At 37.0% G+C, this 24,398-nt stretch overlaps 1 protein-coding gene across 1 annotated transcript; it reads left to right on the forward strand.

Moving 5' to 3' along the window:
- Positions 1-3,019: 3,019 nt before the first annotated feature.
- Positions 3,020-24,383, forward strand: egf (epidermal growth factor). The gene is made up of 23 exons (XM_086260146.1): positions 3,020-3,504; positions 5,834-6,033; positions 6,842-7,023; positions 7,549-7,776; positions 7,912-8,114; positions 8,211-8,324; positions 9,039-9,161; positions 10,937-11,059; positions 11,753-11,878; positions 12,047-12,183; positions 12,448-12,596; positions 12,826-12,930; positions 14,662-14,885; positions 15,249-15,416; positions 15,580-15,729; positions 15,810-15,935; positions 16,023-16,139; positions 16,697-16,819; positions 17,003-17,165; positions 18,954-19,118; positions 20,483-20,585; positions 21,655-21,751; positions 21,879-24,383. The coding sequence occupies exons 1-23, from the start codon at positions 3,378-3,380 to the stop codon at positions 22,103-22,105; spliced, it is 3,480 nt and encodes a 1,159-aa protein (XP_086116272.1). The 5' UTR covers positions 3,020-3,377; the 3' UTR covers positions 22,106-24,383.
- The last annotated feature ends 15 nt before the right edge of the window (positions 24,384-24,398 follow it).

Here is a 24,398-nt window from a genome sequence, read left to right on the forward strand (position 1 = left end):
ATTTATCAAACAGTGAACTGTAGCTCATACTGGGGTTGCTTGCAGTCTAGCATGAAGGAGCAGGGAAGAGAATTAGTACCTCGAGGAAAAGGCTGAAATACCCATTTGGGTTGAAGTTACTGCCCCAAGTGGGAAAACACCACAAAACTCCCATTTGTTTAAAGAGGATTCAATTCTAGAATCATTTAAAGAGTCTTGGAGCATGGCTCCAGTGTTCTGCCAGTAATTTGCTTTATAGACACAATGTTTGATAGTGTGTCTTCTCCTAGTACAGTGTCTCACAATGTATTAGACTAGGGTTTGATAAAGGGGCAATATATGCTGATAAAATGTGGCTAATATTGTAACTGTAGCCAATAACCAACTCTAGATTTACATTTTCTGTCAGATTCAAACCAAAAAAAAAGAAGTAATATCTCCCAGTTCTTGAGTCCCAATATATCTTCTAAACTTAGTGTGTTACAAAAGACTGTCATTATGATAATTACTCCTTGAGGGTTTTGTTTTCAGCTCTTAGTGAAGATGCTTGCTTTTGTAAAGTTTTTAGTAACTTTGGAGGTTGAAATCCAAATTAGCAGTTGCAATAAGTGTTCATTAGGCTACATTAGGCTAATGCAAGGAAGAATTTTCTCGCCAAGAACAATGGACACATTACATCTAACTGTACAGTAAGGCCAGAAGAAAGAGGATTGCCATATTGTTGTTCATTTTTTTTTTTTTTGGGGGGGGGGGGAAAGAAGATTTTGGTTCCTATTTTGCAGTTATGTTATTATTAACATGATTATGCTAGTATGGAAGCAAACACAAGCATCTGAGCTTTTGTTTAGCTCCCTACATCATGTACTTCTAGAGGTTTCACTGCAGTATTTTTATAACTTTTTGTCAGATGTAAAACTTCCAGTCACTCCCATTTGTTTGTTTTTTTTTTATTTTTTTTTTTATATTTTATATTTATTTTTACTTTTTATTTCTTTCTTTATGTATGTAATAGAGCTGCCCTTATGAAGGCCATGCTTTTGCATGCAATACACAAACTACTTCACCACCAGATTGATCCTGTGTAACTGACACAGAATTACCAAAAAACAAAACACGAGCAGATGCAGCAGCGATGTTAACATGTAGTAACACACTATAGTTCTCTTTTTCTGGCAACATAAATATGTATTGCAGCAAGGGAATTGGAATTTTCTGGAACACTACTATGGTGTGGATGTAACCAGCATAATCTGTGATGTCAGCTGTGCTTCTGTCATTGACATAGCTTGTTTTTTTTTTCACAAGCAAAATGAATACATGGTTGACTAGAACAGCTGTCAGAGTAAGGCAAAAAGGCTGAGAGCACACAGCTGAAAAAACAGACAAAACAAAAAGATGAATCAAGAGATCAATAAAGACGTGACATCGGGGACGTCTTTAGTTTCGTTATAGGTGCTATTTATCTGAGGTGCTTGAAAAAACAACAACATTGAGACAGACCAACTGAATGTGACATGCACAAAAATACTGAAAATTGTTGACAAGGTTTCCTGATGGCTCAGGTGAACAGGAATAAATCAGACCGTGGAAACAAATAAGCCAATAATAAGGGTGCCAAAAAGGGCCGTGTTATGGTGAAGGAATATTTATAAGATCCAGGACATCTGCTACTCCCCTTTCCATCAGGAGGAAAATGCTAAATATGGTGCAGGAGTACAAATAGGAAAGGACTAGGCCAAACTACCTGCAGCCCTCTTCCGGAGGCAACTGTATTTCCTGTGGAAGCACCACTCCTTTAAAGTATGTGACAGTAATAAACTTATTCAGGGCAGCTCACTGAGGGTGGTGTTAGGCCATCTACATGCTGTGACTCAGAAGAGGCTGTTGCAAATCTTCCAATATCTCCCAACATCTACACAGTGTTCTGGCCACCCAATTAGCCATAGACTAAGAATGAATAAATCTTTTATTGAATGTCACAAGAGATGCTTCCTCACTGTGTCCATGGAGTTACTTAATCACACTTAATCAATTCTTTTTTCATTGCATTATGACTGAAACTAAAATGGTATGTTTTTTAATGTTTTTAGTTTTACAATTTACAAAAGAATCTCCCTGTGGGAATAAAAAAATCATTTTATTCTCGTCTTCAGAACCGGCAACATTTATCTTACAGAAGCAGGAGTTAGTTTTTAATACAGCTATAATAGCCACACTCTCACCGTGTCCCAGATACTGTTTCTACTTGATGATTCATAGCTATGTGTCACTGTCATCCAACACACTGTCACCTGAAGAGTAATTATGAACATTAGACTTTTATTCTTACCTCCCAGGGTGAAATTGTGGGAAAAGGTCAGTGCCCTTCAGTGTGTTTGTCTGGGGACAAGGCAACTTTCTCAGCATTATAAATCATACTGCTGCTCTTTAGTGAGGACGTTGTTCCTGACAATGTCCTAGTCATGCTGGGTATGAATAGAGGTTGTAGTTCCTGGCCTCTGTTAATTGTCATGCTGGGCAAGAGGAGGACAAACAATTTAAGGATAATCTGCTCTCTTCCACCGTTCTCTATAAATTACTCATTCTGCTCATTCCTTCTGGGAGCCAGAAGAACTTCGAGAGATGACAGTATAACACACTGACTCTTCATTCACACACACAGGACACAAAACAGAGGACCTACTGTGTATGCGGCATGTGTAAATTGCACTCGTACTGTATGTATGCCATTTAAGAATGACTCAAAAATACCAAAGGTTGATTTAGTTCCTTAATAAATGACAAATTCAGTATTGTAAGATTCTGTCTGACAACTTTCCATGCAACATCTGTCTCCTTGTCTCTGCCTACCTCCATCTTAAACAGATATCTATCTACATTCACAAAGCACACATGTAAGGGGGTGGGGAGAAAGCTAATAAGTTGTTATCATGTGGGACCTTTTTTCGTCCCTGCCTCATTTCTTGAATATCCCACATTCTGTTGGAGCACTGAACTGCAAATTCTAGAAGATCTTGCACCATTGCTGGACTTGCATGTGCAAAATTTACCATGGGGGTGTTAGGAATTTCAATCTTTGCTTCCAAAACAGACTGGCAGCCCAGGGGCCCAAAGTAGGGACTGAGCAGGATCCAAACATTTTTTTTCTGGGTTCAACACTGCACTGACAGCATTACCCCCTTATTCTCTATCTCAGTAGGGTTTTGCATTCCCTTTAGTGTGACATCCACGGGTATGTAAAGCTCCACTCTCTTACTAGCTTTAAAGCATTAGACAAAGGATGCTAAGAGTCCACAAACCTACAGTACGTAATCCTGGAGAATTTTTGTGGGCCAGTGCTGATAGTGGGAATGCTTGAGAAAGAGTGAAGAAGACCAGCAGGGACAAAGTGCAGGATTATGCCCGAGGCAATGATAACAGTAATATTGATCTATTTTATGATGCAAACCGCTGGAGCCTTGCTGCTCGGTACGACATGCTGGGATGAGCACCTATTGCAAGCAGGGAGCAACAGCAGCTGTACGGGTGAGTATGAAACCTCTCCTAACCAACAGTCCCAACTGACCGTACTGGAAGAAGTAATGTTGAAGTGTACTGCTGTCTGTGTGGTCTTTTCACTTCAAAACAAAGATTTCTAAAATACATATCATGATAGAAAATGAACTAGCTTAGATTTAAAGACAGATATTACAAATACATATTTATTTAATATTAAAAAGTGTGATTGTTCACTGTATAACACTTTGTGTCCTAAAAATTAGTGAAATTAGTGTCTTGGGTTGTAATTTCAGTTACACAAGTTCTTCTGTACTCCACATGGATATAAAGCATCCATGCAACAGCTGCTATTCAGTACTGGAATGATGCTTAGTTTAAAAAAAAATGTAATCAAGTAGAACCAAACATGTTGCTTGCATTAAACATGCTACAGTAAGCGGTACAGCAAAGTGAACTTGGCAGACTTGGCACTGTACTAAGCCAGACTGTGTTTGTGTGGGTGTATCTCAGGTTGAGTTTTTGTGGAGTACCACAGAGACGTTACTTCAAAAATACAAATGGTGATGACCACAAAAACCACATCTCAGCAGGACATAAAATATTAAGTGCAGTACCGTGATTTTCATCCAAAAAATAATAACACTCCTGTCTACCAAACAGAAGTCAGCTACAGAACATCATGCGCTGATCTGGCAGCACAGATTTTTAGGAATACAGGTGCAAAGCAGAGTCATAACAGGACCTTTTCACCTGAGCTACATAAATCTGTTGCCCAAACACTGTGCATGAAACTAGAAACTATGTTCTACTACACTACATATTCCTTAAATATCATCACTGTTTTCAGCGTGTATTTGGGGATGCTAATAGAGGTATGTGATATGGCTGCAATCGTTTAAATGGTAACTTTAATTTATTTTGTGTGGTAAAACAAAATGTATGGCATGACCTTCAAGCAATAATATAATAGTATTATTATTATAGCATTTTTTTAGTTAATATAATTAATTAATTAATAATTAAATACCTAGTCATTATTGATTCAACAGGACTGCAAATCCAGTGCTACCATATAATACTAGCACCTCAGCTAAAATCAAATATGTGACAAGATCTTTCAACAATTTCATGTTATAGTGTATATTGTTATTTAGCCCAATCATTTTAGTTACTGTATAGTGATGTTTATTGCAGAGTTAACAATTCTTTTTTTCATATTCTTGCATTTCTTTGTTTTTATAGGTAACTAGTCTGTAACTATGTGAACTGAATTATCATCTGAAATGCCATTAAATACATGTTACATCAATGCAAAATAGTAAATCAATGAAGAATTGATGAATTGTAGTATATTTTGTGTTAGAGTTCACAAATAAGTCCAAGTGACAAAGCTGAGTCAAGAATCATACTGACCTTCCAGTGAACTTGTCAATCAGTGATTCAGCAGGATGCATCCTAGCAACTCATTAGCAATGGCAGACATTTCATTATGTTGTTTGTCTGGTTTTGCTCATTGTTTTCTTCATTCCACAGAGTTAAGAGCGGCGTCTATGGTTGCATATGACAGTGTCATTACCTTGCCAATGTCATTGCTCACTCCAAGAGTAAAAAAATAAAGTTTAGTTCTAGGACAGCTACATTTATCTGACAACAAATGCACAGCAATCATCCAATATACAAAATCAGAATATGTAGAAATATCATTGTTGATCATAACTTCCCAGCAGAATCCCAGAGTGATGTTGTGACCTGAATCAAAAACCTTTTAGAGGACACTAACTGCCTTCCCCTTCATTCATTGCAGAGTATTGTCAGAGTCAAAGGAAAAAGCAAAAGCTATTTGTTGCTAAGGGATGAGGTTTTACACAGAGGCAGCTGTGGTTGCCTTGAACTTCCCATTGCAGGGATGAATAGGTTTTTTAAATCAAATAATGTGCCAAATTGAACGACAACAGCAGCGACACAAAGAGGGGGGCAGGAGCTATTGAAACGTCAAATGCTGCCATAGTTACCTATATATACTGTGGATTTATTTGGTTAAGATAAGAAAGTAAATATGCTCATTCACTGTGAAAATTATAAAAAATTTAAAATGTGGCGTGATTTGTGACTTTTTTGTGAATTTCCTATTAATTAAAAATGCTAAATGTTTGCAATTATATAATTTTTATATTTTATATAATGGCATTTTAGTCTGTTATTGTAAACCTCACAGAATCATTAGTCACTAAATCTAAATATTGTTGAGTCATTATACAACTGTTTACTTAAGATATTATTTTTACAGAAGTAAGGCGTTCAAATGATCTTCACTGTAAATTTTTAACTTTAATAACGTGTGTAATGATTTGCTAAGCTTCACAGCCTTTCCTGATATTTGGCCATGGTAAAGCTATTCATCGGATGGGCCTTAATGGCAAGAATCACAGAAGGCTTGTGCCTGGCGTCGGAAGCTCTATCCTGCTTGACTTTCATTTCAAAGAACAGAGAGTTTACTGGGTTGACAGGCACACTGGGGTCATCTACAAAGCATCTGTGAAAGGAGCACACAAACAGGTGATTATGTAACTGTGCCCAAGTGTAAGTGGACTTTTTCTCTGTTTGATTGTTTTCCTGTGTGTGTAACTTATTAGTGAAAGCCTTTTTATTTCCATGCTAGACTAAAAGGGTGTGCACCATTTTATTACAAATTGCTGAATTATAAAATGACAGGTTATTTTGCAAGTTTTAAAACATTTTACGTACTACTACTTAGTATATCCTTTGGATGACAACACAAGAAAATTTGATATTTAAAGTATTTTTGTGTTTTGTCTTAATTTACAAGTAGATTCCATAACAATGTTAAGATACAAAACTACCAAATATTTGCATAAAACTACTTATAATGTGCTCACAGTCTGACCAACGTTTCACACACTTTAGAAAAGTCACTCTAAAAATCCCAACAAACACATTTTTTAAACCAGTAAAATAAACAACAGCAGACCTATTTTCCTTAATTTTTGCAAGTATAATGGAAGTAACGTGATCTGCTTTATATGTGCTTTTCTGAATCATTTTTGATCTTCTAACAAAGAAACTTCCAAGGTCCCCAATAGTGTGAAATGTCAAAGTATGGAATACAGCGCTAATAAGACTTAATACCCCCAAAGCTAACCAGCAGCTTAGGATCACTTTTAATGATTTAGGAATTTTTAATAACCTAATTAGTACAGCATCTAATTTGGAGGCTTTTAAAAGATCTTTCAGAAACTGTAATTACCATAATTAAATTGTTTAATGTTAATGTTATCCTGCATTGTTCTGGAAACTTTCAGAGCCGCAGATTTAAAATGATTAATTATGAATGCTTCTTTTGCAGAAACTGTATTCATATGACAAACACATCTCTGGCCTCGCAGTGGACTGGATTTGGAACAGCGTATACTGGACAAGTGGAGAAAAGGGGGAAGTAAAGAGAATCGATATAAATGGGAAGAAACAGAGGACTCTTTTAAGACACTTGACCCAGCCCAATTCTATAAGCGTTGACCCCTCTAATAGGTAATCTATGCAGATGTCATAATGACAGCAGTTTTTTGTTTTGTTTGCTGTTTTTCATTTGATCCTTCCGATACTATATGGAAGGATCAAATGATATAAAAATTGACTGACTGACTCTCATATACCTCTGATCAAGGACAGCAGTAGGAATTTACTTCCCTTCAGTTTGGCCTGATGGATAAGCAACACTGAATAATTTCATTTAAAAACATTTTTCATGATTAAAAAGTGCCAAGAGCATATTTAAATTGCTTTTTACATAACTTATTATCGTACACTTCTCTCAGGCTTTAATTCAATTGGGCTACAGTTTATTAAGCATTACCAAAAATGAGTTTGAGGCAAAAGAATTATGAGTCTCCTGATTTGGCAGGCTTAACATATGAGGAAATGTCTAAGCAGTGCCCTTACTGGAAGCAACTAAGTTTCCATATTTCATAACAGATGCAAAGCTAACTTCAGAAAAAAATATTTTGGAAAGGCTCATTGCAAAACCTTTTTTCCCCCAAAACATGCATATTGCAGGTTTCTGTTTTGGTTATCTGGGGGGATGTCTCCAAGTATCCAAAGGTCTGATGTCACAGGACAGATGAAAATTACACTAATTAAGATAACTGAACAACTGAGAGCACTGTCGATTGACCGAGTAGACAAAAGACTGTTCTGGGTTCAGTTTGGGCCACAAGGAGAAAGTGCCATTGCCTCTTGTGATTACAATGGGAACGCCCTACACACCATGAATCTTCCACTTCAGTGAGTATTTAGTAAAAATACAATTTGTTACTCATCCTTTAACTTTGTTAATAAAGAAAATGTAGATCAGAGTGTTGATGTAAATGATCAAATAAGCCAGTCGAAAGCCACTCATTATGTCTTCTTTTTTATCAGGTCTCATTCAGTTGGAATATCTGTTTTTCTGGAGCACATATACTACACCGATTCTGAGTCTCGGGTTATAAAACAAGTAAACAAGTACACTGGTGGAGAGCCACATGTTGTTAACATAAAACAAATGGGTAAACCTCCAGTTGATATCAAGATCGTGCATCCACTTAATCAGCCAACAGCAGACCCGCTATCACCATTTCCAGGTTACAGCTCAACATTATCATACATTTAAAGTTCTTCTTAGTTAAATGAATTGTGTTTATATTCTAGATAATGTATCAAGCAATCACTTCCAACAGGTTGTGATGACCAAGGTGGCAACTGTGTTAACGTCTGTTCCAGTTTGGCAGACCAAGGCGTTTGTCAGTGCAGTGAAGGTTTTGTTCTCAGTATGGAAGGCACTTACTGTAAAGGTTGGTATTAAAATAAGAAGGCAGTTACAAATACACCAGCAAAAACACATTTTTACTTTAGTCAGAATAACACTGGAAGCTACTTTAATCAGCTAAGAATAGGAAAAGAAGGATACTAGACACTGAACAGTAGAAGACTTCCTGATCTGATGACATTAGTAGGGTCAGAATTTGGGATAAATAACATGAAAGCCAACATAGAGTCATCCTGTCTTCTATCAGTGTTTAAGGCTGTGGATGGTGTAACAGCATTGGGGATATTTTCTTGGTGTTCTTTGGTCCTTAGTACCAACTTCATTGTTCAAACACCATTGACCATCTCTATTCCTGTATGACCACAATGTACCCAACTTCTGATGGCTGCTTCTAGCAAGATAATGTAACATGTCACAAAGCTCAAATCATCTCAAATCAGTTTCATAAACATTACCATTCAGTTCAGCTGAAAGCCCACTACAGTCACCAGTCTCAATTTAGAACAGCACCTTTAGGATGTGGTGGATTGGGAGACTGGCATCGTGGATGTGCAGCCAACAGATCTGCAACATACTTAAGGCACGTCTGAAGCCCAAAGGGGCCAAACCTAGTACTAGCAGGGATCACTGTTACAGGGGACAGCCACAATTAAAAGGACTTATATATAAAGCACAGAAAACATAAATATTAGCATCTACTTGCAAAAAATATTACCATCTTTGTCTGTGTGTACCATAGATGTAAATGAATGTGCCCACTGGAATCATGGCTGCTCGCTTGGTTGTGAGAACATTCCTGGATCTTATTTCTGTACCTGTCCTAAAGGATATGCCCTCTTACCAGACAGGAAAACATGCCAAGGTAAAGTATAACCATGTTTATAATATCAATATAGCTTTGTCATGTGTTTTACAGTGAAAATAGAAAAAAAAAAACAAGTAAAATGTATATTCAAGATCTGAACATGACTAAAGCTTGGGTTGCAGATCTTCTTTGTGCTGCTGTCAAAGGTGGCATTTATCTACCAGATACTACTTTGACCCTAGAAGGCTTGAGGGTCACAGGCCTCAAGACAGACTAGATATATGTGAGCTGACAATTGTGTGTTAGGTCACTTGGGTCAAAACAAAACACTGAAACTTTGTCCAACTTCTAAACATTTAAGAGCACTGAGACGATCAGGTAGAACAAAGGACATCACGATAACGCGATTATTTTTGGCTTTCAGCTAAAAGTTCATTTGTCAAGGTCATGTATAAGAAATAATTATTTAGTTAAATAAACTTGGATTTTATTTTATTAAATTTTATTTTTACTTGTATGTAATTTTGACTTAAATTTGATGATTTTTTGACATTTTTTCAAACATTTATAGTTTCTGTTTTTTTAATTTCAAGATATAGTAAAACTTTTTTTTAAAAAGTATATTTTATAGTCAGATCATAATCTCTTTTCTACTCTCACAGCAATATGCTCAAGACAACAGGAAAAGTTCACAGACAATGAGATTAGATGATGAGGTGACATTTGCAGTAGGGAACATATCTGGTCAGCAGCTTTGTCTTTCTAAGCTGCTTAGCTGACAACCTTTGCCAAGGTCCAGTATGAAACAAACATAGAGCCAAGCAGCAGGTTAGACAATGGAGATTACAACAGAGTTTACTTGGTTGCACAGACGACAGAAGAACTGTAGTTATTTACCTACTTGAAGTGCCATTTTTAATTGTTTTATATAAAGACAAAAAAATGAAAAAGCAGTAGTTTTACCACATGCACTGTTGACATGGAGCGTTTCTGGCCTAACTGAAAGGTTTAATGGAAGACTATAAAAAGATCTGAAATAAATTTAGCCATGATAAGAAGAATAAACTATCCTATTGTTTACTGTACAAAACCTATATATGAAATAAATGCAGAAAAAACAGCAATAAAATATCACATTATACAATAAATGATAATGTTCTCAGTAAGATAAAACTTAAATGACTTGTGTTATGATTCACTTATGATGATGGCCACTTGTGTCCTCTGATACATCTTTACACGATTCATACTTTATTCTTATAATTCTGCAGCATAAATAAAACGATAGACACTTGAGTAAATGAGTAAATCATGTGTCTTATAATATAATACATAGAAAACTTAAATGTCACATTTATCTACTGCTTTTTAGTACTGGTACATACTCACCTCAGGATCTCTGGTACAGGAGACCCCATGTGCCTTTTAACTAGCATTACATCACCCTCAGTGTTTGGGTTTGACTTTCTTATCACACTTTCCACTATTTTGATAGGATTAGAGCTGACTTCATCAAAGGATTTTACCAGAACAGGGGCTAAGAAGCTTGCTGTCCATCCAGCTGATCCACAGTCTACTGGCCCAAAAATAGACTCAAGTCTATTTTATTTACATGGAGCATCACGTTGCCTTTATTGGCACTATGAATGACTGTAAAAAAATGTAATTAACTCACATCAGTTTGGGTTGAAGTTCATGTAATCTTTATGTTAATCTACATGAATCAAATCCATTTGATTTTTTTTCTTAGATTTTTTAATTGTTATTTTATCATTAAAAATCAAAGATTTCTTGTTTTTATTTTTGATAGAACTGTCTTTTTTCTATTACAGAAATCATACCATGTGAAAGGAATATGACAAAGTGCGGCAATGGGTGCCTGTCAACAGGAAATGGTGCTGTCTGTGTTTGCCCTGAGGGATCTATACTACAGGAGGATGGACAAACATGTACTGGTATGGCCAGTATTACACCACTTTGCCCCATGTTCCAATACTAAAATCTACCTTTTATTAAAAAATTATATAAATACACTTAGTAAAAAAAAATGTAGCGTTAATATTATTCTCATTTACAACACTAACCTTATAGTATATGGCTAACATACAGAGTATACACATACTGGATTCAGTTTCCCATTACGTTTACATTTTAACTATAGCATCGTAGTAAAAGAAAAGGAACAATAGCATGAATCTATCAACTGACTGAATGACAGTTTAATGGAACATATTGGTTGCTCATTTCCAAAAAACTAAGCAGCAGATACAGTGCCTACTTTGTGATTTGGAGCCAAGACTGTATAAATATTTCGTGAATAAGAGTTGAGTTGATGTGGTCAAACTGAGGATAGATGGATCAAAGAGATGAATGTGCAACAGTGTAGTAACTGTTGTAATACTTTCAGTTTATTGTGGGCCAATATCTTGCATCAGTTTAGAATATAATAATTAAAATGATTAACTTTTTTATGCATATGATTTATTTTGCAATGGATAAACTGGATTACAGTGAAATCTGATGCCAGAACCAGTGTTGACACAACATAATTTTGTGTTAAGAGTAAATACTGCAACTAAGCAAAGGTCTGTTGAATTTTAACAAATTCATAAGCTTAGCTGTGCCCACATTGTTTTTCATGATTCCAGGCTGTTCATCTGCAGATAGAGGAGGATGCAGTCAGCTCTGCAACCCTGTCACCCCTGTAAGCTGGGAGTGTGGCTGTCTGCCTGGCTACCAGCTCCACCAAGATGGCAAGCACTGCATTGCAACTGGTGAGTCAAACAATGGCATAGCAGATAGCTGAGCTACATGTGCCCACAAAGACACACACACCGTCTACCTTTTTGCATCTGTTTCCAATGCAAAAGTCAAAAAACACAAGGTGAAAGCTGCAGTGCATTTGACCACGAAACACTGTATTTTCTTATATTTTTCTTCAGGACCTCCATCTTATCTACTAGTTGCTAATCTAGTAGATGTCCGGAGAATTAACCCTGATGGCACTGTGGATCAAATCTTGGCAGAGGAGCCCAGAGGAATAATCGTAGCTTTAGACTATGACCCTGTCCAGAACAATGTAAGATGGAAAGCGTTCCAAGAGTATGAGTATAAGGTCGAATGACTCATTGTAATAGAATTGAGTTAAATCAGGAAATGATTTTGCTATGGATCTGCAGTGTCACCCAGTGGACAAGCACTGTAATGCATGCCCCTTACTATTACCTCATTATGCTTGTTTGGACAATGATCCACATGTTTTCCTTCCAGTTTATATTATATAATTATTCATATTTATATTATAAATGCAAGTATTCATAAATGATATATTTTGCATTTAAAGGTGTACTTTGCAAGTACAAGCCAGAAAACAATTGAGCGAGTTGACATAAAAGGTGGCCCAAGAAACATTCTCATCTCTGATGGTTTGGATTCACCAGAGGGGCTTGCAGTTGACTGGGTTCATCGCAAGATGTACTGGACGGATAAAAGGTGTGCAGTGTGTGTAAGAATTACACAATGAAAACAGTTTCTTCATACAGTGCTGGTCATTTGCTGTTAGTAGATGTTTGCTTTCTAGTTCTATTCAATTGTCTATCTAAAGTTTATCGTTTAGGTCACACCCAGCTTTCTTAATCTCTTTTAATCTGAATGAACTTCATCAGGAAATAACTGACACTGGGGAAATTAAACTTCTGCATGCACATATTTTGCCCCTCAGGCGGTCAACTGTTGATTGCAGTACTTTGGATGGACTTCACAGGGAAACTATTGTGAGAAAAGGTCTGGAAAAGCCAAGAGGAATCGCAGTTCATCCTCTTGCAAAGTGAGTATAGCCATATGCATCACTCTTTCACCAATACAATTGACTAAAGACTAATCAATAAACAACAAATACCACATTAATAATTACCAAGCAGTTTGATTAACTTTGACTAACACTCACCAGAGTCAGTTCATTAGGTACACCTTGCTATTGCCAGTTTGAACCCGATTTTTTACCCCCATTTGTCTTTAGAACTGCCTTGCCTCCTCATGGCACAGTTTTACCAAGCTGGAAGCACTAACCACAGATTTTGGTTCATATTGTTACAGTATGTTAGCATCATACACTTGCTACAGATTTGAATCTCCAATTTCACCACATCCCTAAGATGCTGTACTGGATGGACCATAGAAGTCATTGAGTACAATGAACTCAGTGTGTCAGGGTTCCTGGGTCGTTGACCCAGTGTTTTCAGTTTAGTCATGTTCTCTGTTTAGTTTCCATATGTACACATGTCCTGTTTTATGATGTCAGCCCATTGTCAGTCTCTGCGCATTATGTTCTAGTTCCGCTTCCTGTGTCATTAGTCGGATTATGTTCAGCTGTGTACTCACCGGTCTCCAATCATCATCATCATCAGTCAGGGTATTTAAGTCCTCAGTTTCCTTCTGTTCACCGTCTTGTCATTGATGTTGTCTACTTCGCACGTGTGTCCAGTCCAGCCAGCCAGTTCAGTCATTTCAGTCTGCCAGTCATCTTATGCTCTGCTCATCCGTTCGTTATAATAAACTCCATCAACCCTCACCGTGAGTCCTGCGTTTGGTTCCCTTCCTCTCATCCACACACGAAGCCCCTGACACATGAAAACTAGCATTAGAAGATGAGTATGCTGTGGTCATATAAGGAGCCACATGGCTAACAGCAAAAGATGTTGACAACAATGCTGAGTTGGTCCCAAAGTGCACCAAGAAAATACTACCCCACACCATTACACGACAAGCAGCTTGAATTGTTGCTACAAGGCAGGATGGATTCATGCTTTCATGCTGCTTACACTAAATTCTGACCATTCATCTGGCTGTAGCTGCATAAACCAAGACACCAGGTACTGTTTTCCAGTCTTCAGTTGCCCATTTTGTGGAGTAAATTGCATCTTTAATTTCATTTTTCACCCCTAGAGATGTTTGTGTGGGGAAATCCCAGAAAATGACGAGTTTCTGAAACAATAAATATTAAATATTTACATTAAAAATTGGTTAAAGAGATATACCTAACAAAATGGATAGTGAGTATATAATCTCACAGTGATCTGGCCAATAAAGGTCATGTTTTAATGACATTTTAAACAAAATATTTTGTAACAATGAATATCACAAAAAGATATAGATGATTTGTATATACAGTGCTTAACAAATTTATCAGACCACCACCAAACTAAAATTATTAAATTATATCTTCAAATTTACTGTTTTACAAAAAAAGCATACAATGCAGTAAAGCACATCATTATTTTTTGAATAAGATGCCAAATTACAGTTATTTATTTGCATGCCTGAAAATTAGTTCTAGAGGTTGACTGTTATGCTTGAACAACTGAAGACTTCTCAGAGTAGTCCAGTTTGGGTTTAAAGACATGAATTCGGTTCAGTTTTTTCAGATTTCTAAAATATTTGTATTTTTGTTTTCTTTTTATCACAGATGGTCTAATAGAATTTGTTAAGCACTGTAAACAGGTGGTTTGATAACTTTGTGTACCACTTGCTCTCTATTTCTTTCTTTTAACTTTTTGAGGAAGTTATTCTGGACTGACATAGGGACCCATCCTGTGGTGGAATGTTCCTCCCTGGAAGGGAGAGACCGTGCTGTCATTGCTAGGACCAACCTTGTGTCGCCCACTGGCCTGACAATTGACTTCACAGAGGACCGAGTATTCTGGTGTGATCAGAGGAAAGGCACAATAGAGACTGCCGCCCTGGATGGTTCAGATCGACGAGTCCTGTCAAAGAACCAAGTAGGTGAGGTTTATGTGAAATGTATATATCTAAAAAAGCAGATATAAATGCATGGGGAATAAGAATTTCATTGTTGTAAAATGAATATGTAAGTTAATCTATGATAAGTTACTCTAGGATATATGACAGATAATTAATACTAAGTATAACTGATATAGTACAGCTGTCCTACTAATCTTGACTCAAATGGCAAAAGTATACCTCTTCTTAAGTTAACTTTCTCATTCATAGCATCATCCACAATTCAAATGTGAGAAAATCCAGTTTAACCAGTATCACTGCATTTACAGCTGAACACAAGCGCCTCTCACCTGGAATCACTGAGTCAACTCAGATTTTCTTGCCGTCTGCCCTAATTTGTTCCAGGCCAACCTTTTGATCTTGCACTATTTGAAGACAGGCTCTGGATCTCTGATCAGGAACGCCACCAGCTGACCAGTGTGCATAAGCGGACTGGGAAAACATTGCAATGGATCCAAGGGAGCATGGTGCAACCAGCATCTATTGTTGTAGTTCATCCCCTTGCTAAGCCAGGTACAGAGGAACAACCATGATTACAATGATCTAAAAAAACAAGTGCCATGCATATTTAGATACATGCAGATTGGACACATGTGCCAATAACAAAAACAAGTGGCACACAGCATCCATCAGTTCTAAAGAATTCCTGGGCTTATACTTCTGTCCTGTTTTTTAGGGGCAGATATGTGCCTTCACCTGAAGGGAGGTTGTTCCCAGGTGTGTGAAAGCAAGATGGGTTTTGCCCACTGCTCTTGTTTCTCACACTATATCCTATCAGCTGATGGAAAAACTTGCTTGACTGTTGACGCTTCAAATGGAACAGCAGGTGATGTATCCTGTGTTCTTTTCTACACAGTGTAATGTGATGATAAATTTGAATGTTTTCTTTATGTATTAATTTTATAGAATATGGAAACAGTGGATCAGTTGATTTAACACCTCTGAAAAACAAAACATTTAATACTGCGAGCTTGCCACTGACAACTGATGTAAGCAGCCAGCCAACTTTCTTCACCGACAAAATGATTTCAGGTAACAGTGCACCTTGAAAGGCGTTCTATCCACTCAATATCTTGCCCAGCCTAAATGTTACGTTTGCATATGCCCCCTCTCTGTCAGACCAGAATGAGTGCTACTCACTCCGCTGCGATGTGAATGCACAATGCCTGCTGAATTCTGGTCACCCAAACTGTTTATGTCAAGAAGGTTTCACAGGTGATGGACAGTTATGTGTGGGTGAGTATACCTTCAATTATACTGGGAATATGCATTAGAGAGATGAGGTAACAGACCCTGAAATAAGCTTACGGGATTACATTTGATACAAGTGAGCTTTTTTTTAATCTCACCTACAGTAGCAGGGATCTAGCAGAACTGAGTTTTGGATTTTGAAATAAAATTCAGAGGTAGGGTTGCTCTGAAAGTAAAGATAATGGTATTATTCAAGATAAGCCTTAATGGAAAAAGTCAAAATGTTCAAAAAGTCCTAAAACCATCCAGTAATTCCTCCTATCGTTTCCTTGCAGACCAGTTGAAGTGTTTTGAGATTATCAGCTGAGTTTGTTTGCAAAGTAGGAAGCATCGAAAAGACATAGTGTGGCAACTTTGTTAAATTAATAAAAACTTAACTTTTTTCACTGTACCAGGCCAGGTTATGGAGGATTTAAAAAAACAAACAGTAATTACATTTTATTTAGCTAGTAAATAATGTCACAACATTTTTTCGAAGCTTATGATTCTTCTTATTTGGTAAAATTTTAGGTTACAACTTACTGCTCCTATTTTTGTCCTAGATATTGATGAGTGTAACCTGGGAATCTACAACTGTGACAAAAATGAAGAATGTCAAAACACTGCAGGGAAATACTACTGCAAGTGCCTGGCTGGATACTACAGCGATGGGCAGACATGTCAAGGTGATCGTTTCCTTTTGTTAACATATCCTGGGCCGTATTGGCACATTCTCATCGTCTATCATTATCTTATCTGTGAAATCAGATAGTTAATTTAGATTGAATACAGTGTTTATATGAACCATCTCTTTTAAGCAGTAGAAAATGAATCTAAGTTAATGAACTTATATCTTCAATTCTCTCTAGAGTTGGAGTCCACATCACCATGGGTGACACCTGGTACCTCTGCTGATGTTACCACCAAACGCCACAACGGAAATGCAGAGAGTTGTCCTGCAACCTATGAGACCTACTGTCTGTACCATGGTGTTTGCTTCTACTTTCCTGAATTGGACTCTTATGCCTGCAAGTAAATAAACCCGCTTGTCCTTCTACTTGACCCATGACCCCATCCCACCCCTCATAACTGTTTGTTTTTCAAAGAAGGGCTCACGATATTCATATTAGGGCTGTGCGATACCACATCATGTACAATACTGCAATTATAAATTATTACATGATATAAGTGTCAAATCATAATACCATTGTATTGGAGCAAAACTCTTTAAAATCCCCTAGTGTGCACAACAGGGAAACAAGCCATGTCTTGTTTCCCACGGAGAGCAAGACTTAAACAACATCCAACAATACCTAGCAATTTGAAAAATATGAAATAAAACTGTTACAGTTTAAGGTGAAAACCAAAAAAGGTATCTTAAAAGAGGCAAAAACATACCATCAAGTATAACCTTACTACAAAGGAGTTGATATTAGCAACCTAAATGTAAACAAATGACTCAACCAATCTTTGCTGGTGCACTAACTAAGTGCACTCCATATGACAGGAAGAGCTGATGATGGATGGAAATAATGCAGTTACATGGTGGACATGCACGGCTTTAAGCAACTGGTTAAAAAGATCGACCCAAGACACAAAATACAACAAATATTCTTTGGTTTTATGCGACATTGTGCAGGGTGCTGAATAGTTACAAGGTTAAATTACTTTAATTATTGTTAAACTAAAGTGTTAAGCAGTGATTTTATAGTTTAACTTAAAATTTCCAAGCACCTCCATACTTGGCTACTTCTGTACTGTCGCTGCTATTTTACTATTATACTGCTGTTGGCGCCTTGCTTCAATAGGGTCTCTCTTTTTTTAAACAGAAATATGATTATGGCAAATTTTATTAAATATTGTAATATAAATATAATAATTATATAATCAAATATTTTCTCAAATATTCAGATATATTCATGCAGTCCCACTGTTAATTAAGACAAGAACACTTAGGTGAAAAGTATTTTATGACAGCTGACAAGCAGCAGGTGTCACTGTTGTTCCATGATTAAAGCCCACGCCTCACGAAAGTGTTTACAGCAGAGACAGTCTACTTCTGTCCATGAAGTATGCACTTCAAATCAGATCAACAAAAATGTAAATTATGAGTTCTAATGCACAGACTTAAAAATATTTCATAATTTCAGTGGAAAGCTGCAGATAATGTATACACATTTAATACAAATTATAATGAAAACGTATATTTAGCAACAAAAAAGAACAACTGCCTATGAGTGCCCAAACAGGTTGAAGAGTTGAAGAACCCCCAAGTGGTATCTGGTCTCTGAGATAGTGGGCAGAAATGTCAACCTGGCACTAGGTATGGATAAGATTGGCCCCAGGATGCTGACAGTTCTGCACACTTTTGGACCAGCTTGTCTGACCTTTTCAGTGATCTGTCGAGTTCTCGGGGGGTACCCTTGGCACACTGAGGGGGTAGCTGTTTTTTTTTCCCCTCCAGTGTTTTCCAATGATTCTCAGGATTATGAGGATCATTTGAAAAACAAAATAACTGAATTATTACTGAAGCCAGTCAATTCCATTTTTTCACTAACCTTATGTCATATAACTCCAAAACCTGTGACTGTAATCTTCCCTGTGTATCTGTTCTATGAAATCCAATCCAGTCTTTCAAAAACGACATTTAATTTGCCAAGGGAGCCCAAACATTTAAACACAAAACTAAGCAGTTGCTTAAGCAGTAACCGTTTTTGAATTATAAAGTAACTGGATGTGTTTTAAACAAGTTTGTCTTAAAATATAAATTGTTTGCAGTTAACCAAAAATGATTCCTGGATATGATTTTTTGTCATGCAGTTGTGTATCAGGCTACATGGGGGAACGATGTCAGTTCAGTGACCTGGAATGGTTGGAGCTTCAGCGGGCTGAAAAGGAGAAGAAGAGGAACGTGGTCATTACAGCGTGCATGGTGGTCCTCGTTTCCTTGCTCTCTATCACAGCCTGTGTCACCTACTGCTATGGGTAAGAGAAAAAAGGGAAAAGGAGAAAAAGGAGGCAGCAAAAAGTAAAAGGGGAGAAAAAGGAAGGGAAAAGAATAGACAATGGGTAAAAAAAGAATAAGGACAATGGAAAAAAATAAAAAAGGAAGAAAGTAGGGAAATCAAAATGATCAAGATATGCTATTCGCTGTGAAAGGATCAAAAGTGACTTCCTAAAAAGAAAAACAAAAAACATCTATGAATATTTAACTATTTCCTCACTAAACATACTAAATATACTATTCAATTTGTATGGGTTTTATTAGACTGGTAAAAATGAGAATCATGTCTTCATCTCAAGGGACTATCATGCTTTTTCTAACTGATGGTCAAAAAATAGACCAGGGAGGACCTGCTGCTGTAATGAATGAGCTGACAGCATTTAGAGATGTCTATCAAACCCAAGATGCATGAGGCGTGTAATGCCGGTTTCTCAGTACGACAGCAGGGGGTCAGGGAGCACATCACACGTGGAACAAATGACAGCATGCAACAGTGGTTAGCTGAGTGAAGAGCACGCATAAACTACACACTGTGGCCCCTCCTCCTTTTTATTTCCACCTGAGATGTTTCTACGTAGCTGATTTGTTTTATGGTTGTTTCGCTGGCTTATGGACAAGGCTGTTTGGCATTCTACACTCTTTTGACTTACAAAGCACACTACCTACTACATCCTAACGTTTACACTCTTGGTTCCCCTGTGGAAGTGGCACGCTTTCAATTACATGGTTCGTTTAGCTTGTTCTACAGCAATTACACATAAAAATAGGTCATTTCTCAGCTACAAAATGGAGCCGGTGAGGTATGACCCCAAAGGAAACGCTACATGGCCGCCAATAGCTCTGCCTTAAATTGCCTTCTGCACTTGACTGCAGGTGCACTTGTGCGGTTTTTGAGTTTGGTAGTTTGGTTTCCCCTGTAATAAACACACAGAGAGTACAGAATCACACTGTACACAAAGATAGAGTCTAAAGAAACAACTGAAACTTATGAGCACGTAGAGTAAATGCACACACGGCCTCCGGCTTGGTCTATCACAACATTCAGATGTATTATCTTTGGTCAACATTCAGGGGGTGAGATATGCAGAAAGCTAAGAAACAAACATTAAATAAATCAAATGTGGTGAAATTATTATTTTATAATGCAGTGATAAATGATGCTGTGAAGGGCAGTACACAGCACAGACACTCATTTCTCATCACGATGAATTTGAGTACACAACTTCTGTTATAACCTATATAAATCTTCTTTAGGTACCTGACCTTTTATATTTCTGTGAGATAAACTCTCCATGTGTATATTATTCTATACATAACTTGTGCAGATTTTATATTTACTTTTCAGAACGAGAAAACGCTTCCACAAACAGCCATCAGTGGATAATGTGAGTGAGACCAGCATGACGGATGAGAGCATGTCAGAGACAACCACTACCACTGTTCCTCGGGTAAGGCCATTATTACAAAGCTCGGTCATTAATACATACAGTTTTTATGTCATGCAGTAATATAATACATCAATGTAACAAAAAGGACAGTTAAAATTATGTTGTTAATTCCATTATGTGGGCTTTTCAATTATTTGCCAGATGGGGAGAAAGAAAGAAAAAACAGTCAAACATGCCTTGCATTCTCCTTGATGTTGGACTGAAAAGAAGAGCTTGCGAGTGTGTCCTCATTAGGATACATACTAGGGCTGTGCGATATGATAAAATATAGCGGATGACGAAATTAAAACATCTATCGTTTCATATTATACGCTATCATTTGTGTAGATTGGTCAAACAGAAGGACGAGTCAAAACAAATCGAGGACCTTATTCCTAAACGATGGGCTACCTCTGTAGCATGGACATGGTTTGATTATGAAAAGTCTGACACCTACCAGAAAACTGCACTCTGCAAATTATGCCGCAAACCGGTCCCCACCACAGACTGGTGGGGACAGAAAATGCCGGCCGTTGCAACTTATATCTAAAAATATAGTTTCATGCATCGGTCGAAACACTTGACTCCAGGTACATGATGCCCAGCTGAAAACACTTAACACAAGTCGAGCACTATTTTGTGATATATACTGTTATCGGGGTGAGAAATGTCCTATATCGAGATATGAGATTTTGGTCATATCACACAGCCTAATACATACTTATGTCAGTGTATGGGACTGTAGCCTAGGGTTTAATTGTAATTATTTTACAAAGCATCTCAGATCAATGTAAAAGTAATGGAATGAGTGGTGTAACAAATTACTTTTTACGCAGAGTAAATATGTAATGGCAGTTCCCAGCAGTCATAACATTTTTGTTCGCTTTGAAAGTAACATTAAAGACTGCAGTTTAAATCCCAATGTCTTATCAGAATTATATGAAATGTTTCTCTTTGCAAGAGCAATTCATGTCCATCACTCACTCTGGGAGTAGGTAGGCTGCCCCCCCCCCCCCCCCCCCCCAAAGAAAAATGCATAAAACTTTTAATGTTTATAAAAACTCAAACGTCTTAATGTATAAATCTGCAGTTCTACATTGTGGCAGAAAATGGTGTTGAAGGGAAGGTAATTCCTGCCATGGGCTGTCCAAGGAGAGCTGTGTGTACATCCTGCTCTTCAGAAACAGGTACCTGAAACTTACAATATTCATATTATATATGTAAACAACTCCAGTGATTTTTCTAACTATAGTCTAAATTCATTCTTATACAAGTTTTTTTTTTACCAACTGCTTAATTCCGCATTTTTTCCAGGTGCCAATTCTGAAAGTGATGAGTCAGGAAAACTGTCCCAGCACAACAAAGGTTACGAGTGTTCCATGGTGTCTGCTGCTGCCACTGGAACAATGCAACCCACTGTGCACCTCTCAAGTCCATCACTGTCAAGCTGTACATCTTTTAAACCAACAACGTTACCCCAGACTTCGGGCCCAGAGTCATGGCTCAATGGAAACAGCGTACAATCAGCTGTTCAGCAATGAAACATTAAAAAAATAAAAGCTTTTAGAAATGTATACGTTTGTTTGAGAAGTCAAAAAATATCAAGCGCAAAGTTTAAAAACATAAAAATATCATCATTATAGTTTATGAGAAGAGTATGCCTCCTCAGATGAGTATGGCCGAGGCAGTTTAACAATAAAAAAATACTGACCATGTTTCTTAGCAAGGTGGTCCAGAACCAGCTTCAGTATTTCGGCACTGAGTCTCTGAGACTCTGCTGGAGGGATGGCATGTTGTTCCAACTGTAATATTGTTATCAGTGACATGTCGGTCTAAATAGTCCCCTTGGCATCAAATTAGGTTAAGACCTAGTGTCTATACAGGCCAAGGCATATAATTTTTACACTTGACTGATTCATCAAGCCATTCAGTGATCTGGGCGTTATAATTCTGAAAAAAGAATAACCCATACCGATCTGTGACACTTTCCTCTAAGGGGAAACGTGGATCTAAACCATGCTATTTTTTTTTTTCCACAACAAAACAAGAGCCACTGGATCCTCTCACTGCAAGTGTAAAGAGTTCAGGCATCATGCACTGAGATAAATCTTAGATAAAGAGCTACTCTTTTGTTTTTCTTTAGATATTACACCAGTACACAAGCATAAAGGTCATCAAATCTGAACTGTGAGCCACACCCTATTTACAGATGGCTTTCCCACTGATCTAAATGCAGTAATTACTTTGGTCGGTTCACACAGTAGTAAGTTCTGGAGTCTTTATGACCCTTTGCTGCAGATACTATGATTACAGCATTTCTGAATTACCCCAAATATTGTTTTGTGCATTAAGTTAAATGTTGAAACTTCAAAAAATAAATACATCTAATTGTTGTTCATCACATAGTATACAGGCTATGTGATAGATCAGAATAAACTCATCAGTGTCAGCTAACCAAAAGATCACTCATATTCTCCTTGCACTTGCAAAACTTTTGAGACTATTTCTATATTATCATGTTAATTTTAGTAAGTTCAGCGAGTTTTATATATTTTAGCTCTTTACATATTTTTGTGTTTGAAATGTTTAAGTCACTATAATTTGCTTTGCTCAGGCTCGCTGCTATGTAGAAAAGTTGTTTTTTCTTTTGTTCCTCCCATGTATCAACTGGTGTAGATGCCTTTTTGTAGCCTTTTCATCAAATTATTAAATGTTTCATATAGGAGAGGGTTAAGGTTACTATTGCAGTTATATATGTGAACATTGTAAATTTCATTGACTTGAGGTAGTTATAGGAGAAATGAACAGTAACTGTTAGCTATTTTTTACAGTAAAAGGACAGTGCTGTTTAAAAATCATCTTCCATTTTTTCTTATAGAGTATTAGTGTATTTGAGGTTTTCCCATCAGTGTGTTGTATTTTGACATCCAGCTGTCTCAGTTTCAGTGCAGCAGGCTTCATGATCACATAATTTCAAGATTTAAGCAAAAAAACGGACATTGAGCTCCTTTTGATATAAATAACTAATGTGTCACAGTACAAAGAACTGCCATGTAACTGCCATGACACTGCACCACTAAACAACCCTTAATTGTGATCATTTTAAATATTTTATTTTGATTATTTTTACATTAAACTGTGGTTATTTTTGTCTAAATTTTATGATTCCATGATTTATGTTCTAAGAAATAAGAGGGCAATAAACTCAAATGGGCTGAATGGTCAATAAATTAAAGTTGAATGTGGTTTGGAAAGGGATGATATCTTATCTTCTTTACAGTTAGAGGCAACTCTCTTCTTTGCAGAGTTTATAATTAAAAACAGAGAAAAACACTGCTGAACGACTGACTGATATATACTGTGGTTTGGAAAGGGAAGGTATTTTAGGATTTATGTTCATTTTTTTAGATTCTAATTAGTATAAAAAAGAAAAAGAATAAAATGCAGTCATTATGTTAACAGACCAACATTCAACATTTTCATTAAAACTGTACCTAACTCGGATTGCATATTATTTTCAGCAGCTATGGGCTATAACTGGAATTAGAAATTTGCAAGATGAAACTTGCTTTTTTTTTTTTTTTTTATCAATAAAGGCATATTTAAATAAATGTACACTGTATCAATAACTTCCTTTAGCACTGACATTTATTTGTATTTGTTTTTATAGCAAAACACACATGACATAATTTCCTCTCCACTGAAAGACTATTTTGGCCATTCTGTCTTTCTGTTACACCCCATCACTGTCATCATTCTTCTTTGAAGGCCTTCTGTGGTCCATTGATGGTGCTTTTCTATCCTCCACCAAATCTAATGCTCTAGTGATGTCGG

The sequence above is a fragment of the Aulonocara sp. 'chitande type north' Nkhata Bay genome, linkage group LG2 (assembly GCF_057382095.1).
Source record: "Aulonocara sp. 'chitande type north' Nkhata Bay isolate Kocher_YH1m ecotype deep benthic linkage group LG2, A_spYH_male_GT1.1, whole genome shotgun sequence".
NCBI lineage: Eukaryota > Metazoa > Chordata > Actinopteri > Cichliformes > Cichlidae > Aulonocara > Aulonocara sp. 'chitande type north' Nkhata Bay.

Coding starts and splice junctions, on each gene's coding strand:
- egf (XM_086260146.1), top strand. CDS start 3,378: ATGCCCGAGGCAATGATAACAGTAATATTGATCTATTTTATGATGCAA. Junction 8,325..9,038: donor GGAAGGCACTTACTGTAAAG/GTTGGTATTAAA, acceptor TGTGTACCATAG/ATGTAAATGAATGTGCCCAC. Junction 9,162..10,936: donor AGACAGGAAAACATGCCAAG/GTAAAGTATAAC, acceptor TTTCTATTACAG/AAATCATACCATGTGAAAGG.